The sequence below is a fragment of the Oncorhynchus nerka genome, linkage group LG13, assembly GCF_034236695.1.
Source record: "Oncorhynchus nerka isolate Pitt River linkage group LG13, Oner_Uvic_2.0, whole genome shotgun sequence".
NCBI classification, from domain to species: domain Eukaryota; kingdom Metazoa; phylum Chordata; class Actinopteri; order Salmoniformes; family Salmonidae; genus Oncorhynchus; species Oncorhynchus nerka.
Genome location: NC_088408.1, coordinates 49,185,549 through 49,200,003, shown reverse-complemented (window position 1 = coordinate 49,200,003; position 14,455 = coordinate 49,185,549). Strand labels below are relative to the sequence as shown.

Genomic DNA, 14,455 nt, shown 5'->3' with positions numbered 1-14,455 from the left:
TATTAGTAATTGACTGACCCGGTCTCTCCAGATCTCCTAACAGTACTATTTCTAGGGTAAATTTTAGATCAATGCTATGCATTTTCAGCCATTCCTGAACCTGAGACCAGAAACAGGTTACTCGAGGGCAATAACAAAATAAATGGTCTATTGATTCTGTATCCTCACAACAAAATCTGCAGAGCTTCCATGATTTTATGTCTCAAATATTCAACATTTTGTTGGTGGCAAGAATTCTATTTAATCATTTTAGCTGAAAAGCACAAAGTCTTGAATCTTGCGTTGTTTTATATGTCAACTCATACACCCTGTACCATGGAATCTGTACATCAAAAATCTCTTCCCAACTATTTTGCAATCTGTATGGCACAGTTGACAACATCCTGGTCCTCAAATGAAACTGGTATATTTTCCTATTTATGCTATTTTATTCCTCCGCCAGTTTTGATCCTTTATTTTAGGCAGACAGACCAGTTCTCCCTACCTCCTCCCGCTGCCACCTGCCTCCTCCATTTTGGGGTAATGCTGTAATCAATTGGTTGTACTCTTGGATTGAAAAGACCTTCCCATACAATTCTGATAACTCCATGAAGGACATAACTCCACCATTCCAATTTACAATAAAATGTAAGAATAAAATACCCTTTTCAAACATCTTTCCCATAAATACAGGTATTTTATCAACCAGCACATTTGAGTTCAACCGTAATATTTGTTCTATCTTTTCATGGGGACGAAATTGAAATTGTAGCCAGCTCTGCAATGCTTGTTTGAAATTAATTGAAAATGAGACATGGCAATCTGCACAAAGACAAAAAGGCCATTTTTAAATAATGGATGAGTTTTTTTACTTGATAACCATTTAGGGTTCAAGTAAAACTTTTGAATAGGTGAAGCTTATCTCAACCCACCCAATTCATATTCATTCAAAATCTAAAGTAACTGTCAGTATATGGTGTGGTCACCAGCTGCATTAAGTACTCCAGTGCATCTCCATCTGTTTTGTCACCAAAGCCCCATATACTGTGACCTTGTTGGCTCGCTTCATATTCGTCGCCAAACCCACTGGCTCCAGGTCATCTATAAGTCTTTGCTAGGTAAAGCCCCGCCTTATCTCAGCTCACTGGTCACCATAGCAACACCAACCCGTAACACACGCTCCAACAGGTATATTTCACTGGTCACCCCCAAAGCCAATTCCTCCTTCCGTCGCCTTTCCTTCCAGTTCTCTGCTGCCATTTTGATAAAATGTCCAATATCCCCGTCCACGTGAAGAATCTATAAGAGTTATGTGAATGCCAATTAGATGATGATCTGATCGCATTCTGTCTCCTATTAAAACTTTTTTTAACCTTTGATGCAAGAGAGAAAGTGACAAGAAAGTAGTCAAGACGACTAGCTTGATTAACTTCTTGAGTGTAGGGGCAGGATTTTTGTTTTTGGCTAAAAAAACGTACCAATTTGAAACGGACTATTTCTCAGGCCCAGAAAGTAGAATATGCATAGAATTGTCAGATTAGGATAGAAAACTGTCAAAATATTGTCTGTGAGTATAACAGAACTGATATTGCAGGCGAAAACCTGAGGAAAACCTGAGGAAAATCAAACCAGGAAGTGGTTTCTATTTTGAAAGCTCCATGTTCCATAGCCTGCCTTCGCTCCATTTAAAGGGATATCAACCAGATTCCTTTTCCTATCGCTTCCTCAAGGTGTCAACAGTCTTTAGACATAGTTTCGGGCTTAAAATTTGTATTTTGAAAAATGAGTGAGAAAGATAACATCGCGTTAGTGGATAGCTGGATGTTCACAGAGTTTTGCTTGCGCAACAGAGTGGGGCAGCCATTGTCTCTCCCTCTCATATTAAAAAAGCAACAGTCCCGGTTGATATATTATCGATGATATATTTTTAAAACAACCTGAGGATTGATTATAAAAACGTTTGACATGTTTCTGTGGACATTACGGATACTATTTGGAATTTTCATCTGCGATGTCGTGACCGCTCGAGCCTGTGGATTTCTGAACATAACGCGCCAAACAAATGGAGGTATTTTGGGTATAAAAATAATCTTTATGGAACAAAAGGAACATTTATTGTGTAACTGGGAGTCTTGTGAGTGCAAACATCCGAAGATCATCAAAGGTAAGCGATTTAATCTATTGCTTTTCTGACTTTCGTGACCAATCTACTTGGCTGCTAGTGTTTGTAATATTTTGTCTACTGAGAGAGATGTTCTTACATAAACGCTTGTTACGCTTTCGCCGAAAAGCTGTATTGAAATCTGACACGCCAGGTGGATTATCAACAAGCTAAGCTGTTTTTTGCTATATTGCACTTGTGATTTCATAAAAATTAAATACGTTTAGTAATTTAATTTGAATTTGGTGCACTGCAATTCAGCAGGTGTTGATGAAAATGATCCCGCTAACTGGATGGGTGCGTCTCTCTCTAGGTCAGGGTTTTTTAGTCTCCAAATATCCACTATTTCTAATGTGTCCATAATATTTGTGATTTCCTTAAGGGCACGGTGATGATAGTTTGTAGATTACCTTTATGGTCCATTGAGATACTTAACACTGTGTTATAGTCTCCTACCATAAGGATTTGATCATTTGTTGCCTGTAAGTTCAATAAATTGGTATAAATGATTTCAAAGAAGTATGGATCACCATGATTTGGACCATATAGATTAATGAGACAAATCTTTTTTCATCCATTTTCATATTCAAAAGGATCCACCTTCCTTGCGAATCATTCCTGTTTGCACGTTCAGATCGAAATGTTTGTTCATTACTATCATCACTCCTTTTGAGTTCCTTTGTCCATGACAGAAAAATATTTCACCACCCCATTCCTTTTTCCACGTAACTTCATCTATGGAGGTAGAGTGAGTTTCCAGTATATGTTACATTCCTTTTCTTTTAGCCATAGGCATGGACTGATCTACTTTTTTTATAATCTGCTAAACCATCACAATTATAACTGGCTATACTTATTTCGACCCTTACCATAGCTAGATACTATTCTCAGTCTAAATTGACCATAATTAGTGCTTGTAAAGTTACTGCCATCAGAGGTATTATGATGGTCAAAATTAGTGCTTTCAAATGTCTGATATTTAGAATTCAAGAAATACGTTCTAGCAATATTTGTTTTATTCCCTTGCCTGTTTGCCTGTTTGCCAATGCCACAGATGTTAGAAAATTGAGACAAGATATTATGTCTAGTAAATCTGAGTAGGTTGATGTGTATGATATTGCATGTGATTCAGTGAGAGTGTGTACGATGTCTGTATAAGAGTAAGACTATAATGTGTGATGTCCAAATAAATAATAACTCTGCCAATTTGCATGGTTGAATGTATATGTGTGTAACATGTTGTGCGTATAGCCTTAATATTCATGGTGATAGTTGTATTCCATACCGTATCACCGTCATAGTTCCATCTTAATTACCTCAAACATCATTGGAAAACACATCCCAGCAATTCCATAGCAGTTGACGTTTCACATGATCATGAAAGAGACCTTGCATTACTCTAGAGACGGCTTCACTACAGTACAAATGTATTCCGTACAATATGTTATTATTCCCCAATGCCCCTATTCTGATATCTTCCCCTTGCTTGTTGTAAACATTTATAAACTTTTAGACAAATACATAAAAAAAGATAGACAAACAATAAACACATTAAATTATAAAACAGTTCTCAATAATGGAGAGAGAGAGAGAAGAGAAAAGAGAGAAAGATAGTGAGAGAAGAGAGCGAGCTCAGGTGTGTGTGTGTGTAAGTCCATATGTGTAGGCGAGCATGTAATTGAGTATGTGTGTGTTCATATCCACTTTATAGTGTTCAGATATTTTTACAGTTCCCATACTTTCTTTTTTTTGTAGCCTGAAGTCTCTGTAGAATTGAGAATCAGCCATGGTGTTATGGAGCTGTCTCGGAATAGCTGTCCATCTATAAATCGTTTGTCCACAATGAGAACCCTTCTCCCTTTGTTGCCTTTGTACCGGATACAGTCTCCCTTGGAAATTGGTAATTGAGACCGAATTTGGTCCCTTTAAGCTCCCTTCCCCCGCTTTTGATCAGCTCCTTTTGTTGGTAGTGTTCAAATTTTGCATAATTAATACCTAAGCAAATTAGTATCCATGTGTCCTATCTGTGCTTGGAGTTTAAAACAGTTAACCCCAACTAAGGTAGCAATGTTATTAAAAGTTTTATCGAAACATGTTCTCAGAATGTCATTAAATAACCTATAATTTCTGTTCTCAGAACGTTAATAAAGCCTCCCAGGAAATCTTTCAGGGAACCATAGTGAAAGGTTCTCAGAACCTCCCTTTAACCTAAAAATGAACATTCCCAGAATAGGCTAAATGTTCACTTCCGTTCTCAAAATGTTAAAAAAAAACATTCAGTTTTACCGGTCAGGAAACGTATGACTTTGTTCCCAGAACCAATGGGAAACCCAAAACGTACGTCCCCACAACTTCCAAGGAACCAAATGTGCTAGCTGGGCTATTCCGTAAATAGTGCACTACTTTTGACCAGAGCCAGATGGGCTCTGGTGAAATGTAGTGCACTATTTAGGGAATTTGGTGCCATTTGGGACACATCCTGAGTTACTGCGCTGCTTTGTTTTGGCGGTGTTTCAACCAGGCAGGTGTACTGTAGCTGTAGCATGCTTACCTTTCCTCCCTTGAGGGCAGGGTCTGGAGGACGAATCCGACATGCCCAAACACGAGTCTACAGGCATGGACAGGGGCCGCTGTTTACCTGTAAAGTAGAGTTCAAATGTTCTGTAATTATTACTTATGCCAATATCGATCTCATCAATCTTTCTGAATGGGGGTGCAGGAATTGATCTGCTTATAATTTCCAACATTTTGGGAGGCTATTTGTTAGTCAACTATACTTAGATACAGGCAGCTTCTCTTCAGTCATTATATGTTGCCCTAGAAGACTAAATAAACACTTGCTCACCAGAATAATGTGATATATATGATATAATGAATGCATCTCTGCTTATTTCACCTAACAAAGACATTTAGGGACTGGGGAGAAAATGAAATGCAATTTATGAGTCAACCTACGCGTCACTAGTTCCCACAACTTCCAATGAACCAAATGTGCTAGCTGGAGTTCTTGTTGGTGTGTGCTTGTGTGTGCGAGCGTGCATGTGTGTCTGTTATGGTACTGACCCCTTGTGGAGGTCCGTTGTCTCAGGCGGGCTACTGGGGCTGGTTGGATGTTGGGCTCAGGGGGAGGACAGACTTTGATCTTGTTGTCATAGTCTGCGATGGTGAAGCGTCGTCTACCCTCATCCAGGAAGGAGTTAGGAGACTGAGAACCCTTTGGTCTCAGTTGGACCTTCACAATCACTTTAGACTTCCCATCCCTTCGATGAGCGGTATATGAGGTGGAAAAGAAGGGAAATGTCAAGGTCAGCTAACAGAGCACTAATGTGAATTCTAGAGGAGGCTGGTGAGAGGAGCTATTTATTCAATTCCAGCCATTACAATGAGCCCGTCCTCCAATGGCTCCTCCCACCAGTCTCCTGTGATAAATACAATGATGGGTTACAAAGACAGAGAGACAGACAGACTGTATAAGTGACCGATTGACTCAGACACTCACCGCGGGGTGTATGGGACAGTGGGGGGAGGAGGGATAAACAGGTCCAGATTGGTCTGCTTCTCTTTCTTCATGAGGGCTTCAGAGGGGGCATGTTTTGGAGACTGGATCTTGGGCATACTGGGGGCACTCTAATACACAAAACAACAAAATACTTGTTTTTAGAAGAAAGATCTTACAAAAATGTTGTCATGTAAAGTCACTGATATCCTGGGCAGAGATATGTGTTAAATGTGTGAGGCAGCTTAGCTGTTAAAACCAGAGAACATTCTCTACAAGTACACTGTATCAGCTAAATGAAACACTACCATTACGTAATATGGCGTTATTTCTAATTAAGCTAACTTTCGTTTGGTAAATCCACCAATAGTGGCCTGGTTTAGTACGACTGTGAGGACCTGAGACCTGGCATGGACACACTACACTTAGCAGACGACTTATTACACAACAAGGTTGTTGTTTTTAACCTTTAATTGCTTCCTGCCCACTTCAGAGGTTCTCAGCTCTTTCCCAAGGTCCAATATTGTCCCTAACGCAGGAATCAAGTCCTTTTTAGATTACTGTAATTACATAAACAGATCTAAAAGGCTTTATAGGGTCCATTTTTTTGTGTTTGTCTGTCTGAAAACCAATGTGTGACCTTTGTTAGGTCTGGGCGGAGTGTAGCCTCTAACGGTGAACTAAGAGACGAGGTGTAGACAGTCAGGGATTGGTAAGACTCTTAGACTAGAGATCTCTCTGGACTCGAAGATTAGAGGGTATTCAGGGCACACTGACTCAGCCCACAACTGACATTTAAGCACTATGCAATCTATTTGAAACACACATCCTGAACAGAGCCTATTAGGTCACATTAGACCCATTGTCTCTGTGAACATGAGTCACGTTCAAAACATGTCTGACATCAGTACATGCTCGGACTTTGTGCTGTTCTTTTTTCTTTTTTTTTTAAGAAAGAGGGGAAGAAGGGATTCATTGTTCACCCTTACAACCCACCCAGTGGAAGACGCAGCCTGGTTGGCTGAGGAACGGAGGAGTTGGTCCTCTCTTGTCAAACCCCACCAAAAAGAAACAGCTTTGGGATACCACGCACACATATTTCACACCTATGGTGACAGATGAAAATACATCCAGAATTGATTCAACACTAGGATATCAAAGGGGGATAAGGGGAGATGGTCTACCTGCCCTACAGGTGTTCTTCAATCCACTGTGTGTGTGTGATGGGGCTCTACCTGCACCAGGGGGGGCCTCCAGCGCATGTTCTTTAGGGGGGCCGGGGTGAAGCTACAGGTACCCGAGGGCCTCTTCTTCACCACCAGACTAACGCCGGCGGTGTCCGCCTTCAGCTTACCCACCAGGTTCTTCAGCTGCCAGCCCACCTGGAGACACCAAAGACAGACAGATTGGACGCCAGCTCGTCAGACACAGCCAGCATCCCAACCCTCATCATAACCACCATCGTCACAACTATCAACAAACCCCATCAACAACCCATTTCCATTTGCGACTGTACTCTCATGCTGCAATGAAACGAGCTATCCTCTGCCTGGCTTTCTTGTTGGGCAAGATTAAACAGGAAAAAAACCAGAGATCTCTCTCTGCCCTGGGTAAGTGGTACAATTGATCAATAGGGGTTAGTGAAGAAGAACCACCTACCACTGTCTGCTTGTTGACCTGGATGACCTCGTCTCCAGCATGGATCCTGTGTGTTCTGTCTGCCGGAGACTGGAGGACAGAGGATGATAGATAGAGGATGAGCAGATAAACATCACCGGAGTTCATTCACTGGGATCCCTCCAGACCATCTTGGACTACTACTATCAGAATGGACGGGATACTCACATGTTCAGTGGTTCCAGTGATGACGTGAAGCCCGTCGTAGGTGGATTTGATATACATCCCCTGAGAAGATCCAGGGCAACATAAGGAAGAAGCAATCGATCTCAGAGACTGAGATTTCAAACAGTACATCTAGCTTGGGCTGATCATGTAAGATCCCTATGGGCCCTGGTCAAAAGTAGTGCACTATATAGGGCATATGGTGCCACTTTGGACGCATGCTAACTCTTCTCACCAGTCCTTCTCCAGGTCTGACGTTGGTGATGTGGACCTCCTCCAGACAGGCCGACTGACTCTTCTGAGGGTCGGAGGTCATCCTCATTGTCTGCTCACAGATTACGTTCAGAGCCACAGACTGGAATGGAACATATAACAGAATACACTCAGCTACAATGTCTTATAACACCAATAGATTTCACTGGATTGGGAAATAACCATGGTTGTTGTAATCTCGTTCACAAGACACTGCCTCCCAATGTATGGGCAATTAGCCTGGGGACAAGGTTAGGGTCCTTGTAAAGAGCTATTTTGTTGAGGACTTTGGTGTGGTGGATCTCTGGTGTGTGGTCATTCATGGAGCTAAAATTCAGGAGAGGGGAGGGACAGACTGTAGTCACACACGTCCTGACTGGATTGGCTAATGGCTGATAATTACTGGGGTTCTTTCAAAAGGCATTTAAGCATGGGTGTTACTTTGCCTTGTGCTTGTATCTCTGTACACTGCCCTCATTGAATTGAAAATTATTATCATTTTCACAGGGTATGTGGCACATTCTTTTGCTTTGGATTTGTCTTCTGATAAAAATGTGTCGTAGGACACGTCAGTTGCGCCACAAGGTGTCCTAATTTCGTCAGACGGGTAGGGTCTCCTACAAGGCATGATGCCATAACGTTGTCATTACTTGGTGTGTGAGGCTGTAGTTTGGATCGTCAAAACAAAGGGAGCTGTTTGTTCCTGGAGAACTCTACAGAACACTGAGGCCTGACACAGACCACGGAGGTCAGAGAAAGACTTGCATTAGCATTGTACAACTTGGCAGTAAACAGCCTAGCATGGGAGGCTGAGGTGATACACTGGGTCAGGCTCTGAGGGAAACTGCAGATAATCCAAAATAATATTATCGGTTAGTTAATGAAGTTTTTAGCTGACTGTGTGAACAAACGGCCCCTTTGGCAGTGTTATCTAACACAGGATGTGGAAGCAGGGCTTCTGTGGACCATCACGGAACTGGGATGCCTCCCAAATGGCACCCTATTCTCTATGTAGTGCATTACTTTTGCCCAGGACTTATAGGGTCAAAAATAGTGCACTATATAGGGAATAGGGTGTCATTTGTATAAATAAAGCCCTACACCCATACGGGAACACAGCCCGTGACTGTAAAAGGGAAGTGTGTGTTTGTTTGTGTATGTGTGTTTGTATGTGTGTGTGCTTCCCCACAAGAATAGTAAACAAACAAAAATTTGACCAATTGGGGACATTTTGTTAGTCCCCACAAGGTCAAATGCTACTTCTAGGGGGTTAAGGTTAGAACTAGTGTTTGGGTTAGAATTAGGTTTAAGGTTAGGAGATACGGTTAGTTTTAGGGTTAGGCTGTTTAAGGTTAGGCTGTTTAGGGTTAAGGTTAGGTTTTGGCGTTAGGTTTAGAGTTAGCGTTAGGTTTAGGATTCAGGGAAAATAGGATTTTAAATGGGACTGAATTGTGTCCCCACAAGGTGAGTTATACAAGACTGTGTGTGTGTGCGTGTGCGTGTGTGTGTGTGTGTGTGTGTGTGTGTGTGTGTGTGTGTGTGTGTGTGTGTGTGTGTGTGTGTGTGTGTGTGTGTGTGCATGCCTGTGGGTACTGTATGCGTGAGTGTGCTTCCTTGCATGTATGCCTGTGTGTATATCTGTGTGCGTTTGAGTTTATTTTGAAGCTCCAGGGCTGAACTGGTAAACAGAGTCCAAACCAGAGATAAAAAGAGGAACCATTACTTACTACTTGTAGTATCTTCTCCTCCATCTCATAAACTGTGCAGTCCTGCAATTAAGGACAGAAGTATATGTGAGAAGATGCTACAGTTAAAACACTCAAAGCTACACAGTGGTGGGACAAGTATTTGTGAAATAAAACACTGGGGAGTGAACGCAAACAGGAATGCAAAAGTTGCCCAGATATACAGGGCCGATAGTTCTTGTGGGCACTTAAATAACAAACTCCCTATAAACAGTGTGACAAGATGATTGCATGACAGTTCTTAACTATGGGGAGTAGTGAGGACACTGCTCCGACTCTGTGTCCTATTCCCTATTTAGTGCGCTACTTTTAACCCGGAACCTATGGGCCCTGGTCAAAGGTAGTACACTAAATAGTGAAAAGGGTGCCATTTGGGACACAGGCTCTATCCTTCACTATGGGTTTTGTGGAGGACAGCAAAATTGGGCTACTAAACACGTTTTGATCTTTCCTCCTTCCACGTGCTGCTGGTGGAGGTCTTCAGTGGAAACATACGTGCTTTGAACTGTCAGTGGTCCTGCTCTTATTGCATCCTGTGGTGTGTGTCTGAATAGGGCACACCTTCAGCTAACACTTCCTATTTTGAACTCCACCTGAATGTGTAATAGAGCAAATGAAGTAGCCTCTCATGCGGGGTTTTTAAGGTCTACTTTCACAGACGTTATTGTAAGATGGGCTAACTTTGAAACCACAGAGAATTTTTCTCCGAGATATTTTGCTTTTACATGACTTAAAAAAGCAGCCATTTTTTGGTTCGCAGAATGTTCATGAGAAAGGCTCTGTGTGTATTTCGGTGTTGACTACAAGCATGAAAGACATTTACTGAGGGGGCAAGATCCATCATGCTAATTTCTCAAACCCACAAAAGTTGTTACATTATAGTCTTCCCAAAGTCCAATGAAACCTCATGAGAGTGAATAGTGATTATTAGAGTACAAACCTTCTGAACAGTGGAGGTGAGCTCCAGACACAGCTGAATGATCCGGTTCTTAGTGGAGGTGAAGTCACTGATCCCTGTCAAAGGAGTCCTGTCATAGACACAAACCAGAGGTGAGACATGAGTCAGTCACCTCCATAAAAAGCACCACATTTAGAGCTTTTACGGTGGCCTTATTACATGACCGCAGTCAAATTCCACGTGACCATTTAGTCATGGTAATTAGTCTTCTCCAAGCGCTGATGCTATATTGCTATGTTGTATTTACTTTGCCACCATGGCCTTTTTTTGCCTTTACCTCCCTTATCTCACCTCATTTGCTCACATTGTATATAGACTTATTTTTCTAATGTATTATTGACTGTTTGTTTGTTTTACTCCATGTCTTGTTGTATGTGTCGAACTGATTTGCTTTATCTTGGCCAGGTCGCAATTGTAAATGAGAACTTGTTCTCAACTTGCCTACCTGGTTAAATAAAGGAGGAAATATATATTGTTTTCAAATGCTGCCGATGTTCATTAGTGGCCTACCAAATTTGCTAACTGCCTGGTACTCAGCACTCTATTGTCCATCTAATCACTCTGACATCAATGCATTTGTTTTCAATCAATCCATCAGCTTTCTATAGGCTAGGCCTACTATATTTATTTGTCAACTTTTCTAATTGCTTTGCTTTACAACAGGAGTATAGTCTACCTGACATGAAAATGAACCATGGGAAAAGCATCCTCCATTCGCTATATACAGTGGGGCAAAAAAGTATTCAGTCAACCACCAAGTTCTCCCACTTAAAAAGACCAGACCTTCTTCTTTAAGAGGCTCCTCTGTCCTCCACTCGTTACCTGTATTAATGGCACCTCCTTGAACTTGTTATCAGTATAAAAGACACCTGTCCACAACCTCAAACAGTCACACTCCAAACTCCACTATGGCCAAGACCAAAGAGCTGTCAAAGGACACCAGAAACAAAATTGTAGACCTGCACCAGGCTGGGAAGACTGAATCTGCAATAGGTAAGCAGCTTGGTTTGAAGAAATCAACTGTGGGAGCAATTATTAGGAAATGGAAGACATACAAGACCACTGATAATCTCCCTCGATCTGGGGCTCCACGCAAGATCTCACCCCGTGGGGTCAAAATTATCACAAGAACGGTGAGCAAAAATCCCAGAACCACACAGGGGGACCTAGTGAATGACCTGCAGAGAGCTGGGACCAAAGTAACAAAGCCTACCATCAGTAACACACTATGCCATCAGTAACACCCCCTGCTTAAGCTATGCCACCAGGGACTCAAATTCCTGCAGTGCCACTGGCTTCCACGTGTCCCCTTGCCTACGGAGCTGCGGCACCTCAGTACCTCCAGGCTCTGAGGCCCTAACAAACAAGGGCACTGTTCATCAGGCCCGTCTGAAGTTTGCAAGTACAGTTCCCGCGCAGCCCAGTCAGAGAGCATTTGGATGATCTTTCAGAAGAAGATTGGGATGCACTATTGTCACTGGATGTCTTAAGGTCAGATGAAACCAAAATAAATAACATATTCAGATGAAACCAAAATAAACTTTTTGGTAAAAACTCAACTCGTCGTGTTTGGAGGACAAAGAATGCTTTGGAGCATGACAATGCTTTGGGGCTGTTTTTCTGCAATGCTGAGTTGCATCCAAAGATTTTGAACCTCCTTCCATACCATTGAAGATGAAACTGGCTGAAGCATGATCCCAAACACACCGGGGCAACAAGGGAGTGGAAACATCATGCTTGGAGTGGGCCAGTCTGTCTCAACCCCATTCTTTGGAGGGAGTTGAAAGTCCGTGTTGCAAAGGGATCTGCATGGAGGAATGGGCGCAACAGTGGGGCCAACTTAAGGGTTTGATATAACAAAGTATTGAGATAAACTTTTGTTATTGACCAAATACTTATTTTCCACCATAATTTGCAAATAAATTCATTAAAAATCCTACAATGTGATTTTCTGGATTTTTTTTCTCATTTTGTCTGTCATAGTTGAAGTGTACCTATGATGAAAAGTACAGGCCTCTCTCATCTTTTTAAGTGGGAGAACTTGCACAATTGGTGGCTGACTAAATACCTTTTTGCCCCACTGTAAGTGCATCAACGACATGTATTTTTCCCCCTGCCCCTGTTTCGAGACAGGTGCATGATAATGGTCCATTCTAAATCAAAACTAATTGCACACATACATTTATATTATTTTGTATTTGTAAAGGCAAAATTAAATTAAGAATAGTCTGATGGGTGACAATATTAGCCTATCACTTGTGAATGATGTATTATCTCTTGTGAATGATGCCCAGCGTGTGCAACAACAACAAAATTAAACACATTAATCCGCTTTACAACCGGTGTAGAGCCTAAGAGACAATTTATGCTTTTTTTTTCTCTCCCCAATTGGTAGTAGTTACAGTCTTGTCTCCCGCCATGCGTCCTCCGAAACATAACCCAACCTAGCCGCACTGCTTCTTGAAACAATGCACATCCAACCCGGAAGCCAGCCGCACCAATGTGTCGGAGGAGACACCGTACACCTGGCGACCTGGTCAGCGTGCACTGTGCCCGGCTCGACACAGGAGTCGCTAGTGCGCGATGAGACAAGGATATCCCTGCCGGCCAAACCGTCCCTAACCCGGATGACGCTGGGCCAATTGTGCGCTGCCCCATGGGCCTCCCGGTCGCGACCTGCTACGACAGAGCTTGGGCTCGAACCCAGAATCTCTGGTGGCACAGCTAGCCTTAAACCACTGCGCCACCCGGGAGGCCTGAAAATGTATGCTTGATCCTAAAATGCTGTCAGATTTTCACCATAAAAATGCATCTTTAAAATAAAGCATTACATGCAAAATCGCATTTGTGGTCACTTTTGCTGCGCTTAAAATGTGAAGAAATAGCCAAATAGTTTATCAACCTTTTAAGCTAAACGTTCTGATCTGTTGCATCAGCCTCACTGCTTTCAAACATTTTAATGTGAGTGGTTGTATTAATTTGGGATCTATCCCATCCTACAACTGTCCCAGACTATGTTTGAAATATTTATTTCTTGCACAGAAGGACAAGTTGACCTCTGGGGGATAGTAGATTGACATAGGCTAGTGCGTTTGCTGTTCGTAAGGCCTACTCATCTTGTTGACTGACAGAAAGTAGGCTAGATGTTGACAGCTCATCTAACATCTTCAAAATGCACCTCGGAATTTGCATCCCCAAAGTGTCTGTCTTCACTTGTAGCCTACTTCTTAGCTGAGATGCCTGTGAGAATGACCCGATCACATGAAGAGCAGTTTGATATCTGAGAGAGCTATATGAGTGAGAGCAGCCGGAAGAAGGGAATTATAATTATTATATTCAGCCCATGCGCACAACGGCCATTTTAGCCGCAAAAGGCATTAATTTTTTTATGGGGCATTACGGTCAGACAAGGGGGATGCCACCGGGAAATTCAGGAAATTCAAGGCCTGGTGAGAATATGATCAAGTGCTTGTCAAATTGTGAATGAGACACTGATGAAATTTGCAGCCTGCAAAAGAAACAAAGCAGACCTAATGCCTTTCATGTGACTTTTTTTCAAATCATCATTAGAGTCGCATCATTCAGCCTTGGAATGTTTTAAAAATCACAATATATAGCCCAAAGTTTGTATCACAATTAAGTTGCATGAATAACTCAAAATTAAGCATATAGGAGGACCTGTTTCTTTGTTAGCCACTCAACACAGAATAGCCGCATCTGCGCACTTCCCTGGAAATCTTTTGGAGAAAATATCCTTTCTATTTTATTCAGCTTTGTTCAATTGTATTCTTCATACTATAACATTTTTTTTTTATTATGACATGGAATTCTAAGCCAATTTTTTTGCTAAATGAACTAGTGTAGCCCACAGCCATACGGCATAGTAATATCAGGGCCGAACATAAGGACAACTCAGAGTATGCTATTCTGTTCTTCTGAAATATACTACATTTTCTTCATATCATGTTTTTTTTTAAATCATGGATTTACTGTGAAGGTGTAAGCTATATTACATGGATTTA

The 14,455-nt window shown here is 41.8% G+C and overlaps 1 protein-coding gene across 1 annotated transcript in view; it reads right to left on the bottom strand.

Annotated features, from left to right (window-relative positions):
- Positions 1 to 14,455, bottom strand: part of LOC115139631 (connector enhancer of kinase suppressor of ras 3-like) — a 41,162-nt gene that overhangs the window by 4,039 nt on the left and 22,668 nt on the right. The window contains exons 4-12 of the mRNA XM_029677234.2: positions 10,416 to 10,503; positions 9,458 to 9,499; positions 7,714 to 7,833; positions 7,482 to 7,541; positions 7,296 to 7,364; positions 6,872 to 7,018; positions 5,640 to 5,767; positions 5,204 to 5,400; positions 4,692 to 4,778 (exon numbers count right to left, since the gene is read on the bottom strand). Coding sequence (XP_029533094.1) covers positions 4,692 to 4,778; positions 5,204 to 5,400; positions 5,640 to 5,767; positions 6,872 to 7,018; positions 7,296 to 7,364; positions 7,482 to 7,541; positions 7,714 to 7,833; positions 9,458 to 9,499; positions 10,416 to 10,503 — 938 coding nt within the window. The remainder of the gene's footprint in view (positions 1 to 4,691; positions 4,779 to 5,203; positions 5,401 to 5,639; positions 5,768 to 6,871; positions 7,019 to 7,295; positions 7,365 to 7,481; positions 7,542 to 7,713; positions 7,834 to 9,457; positions 9,500 to 10,415; positions 10,504 to 14,455) is intronic.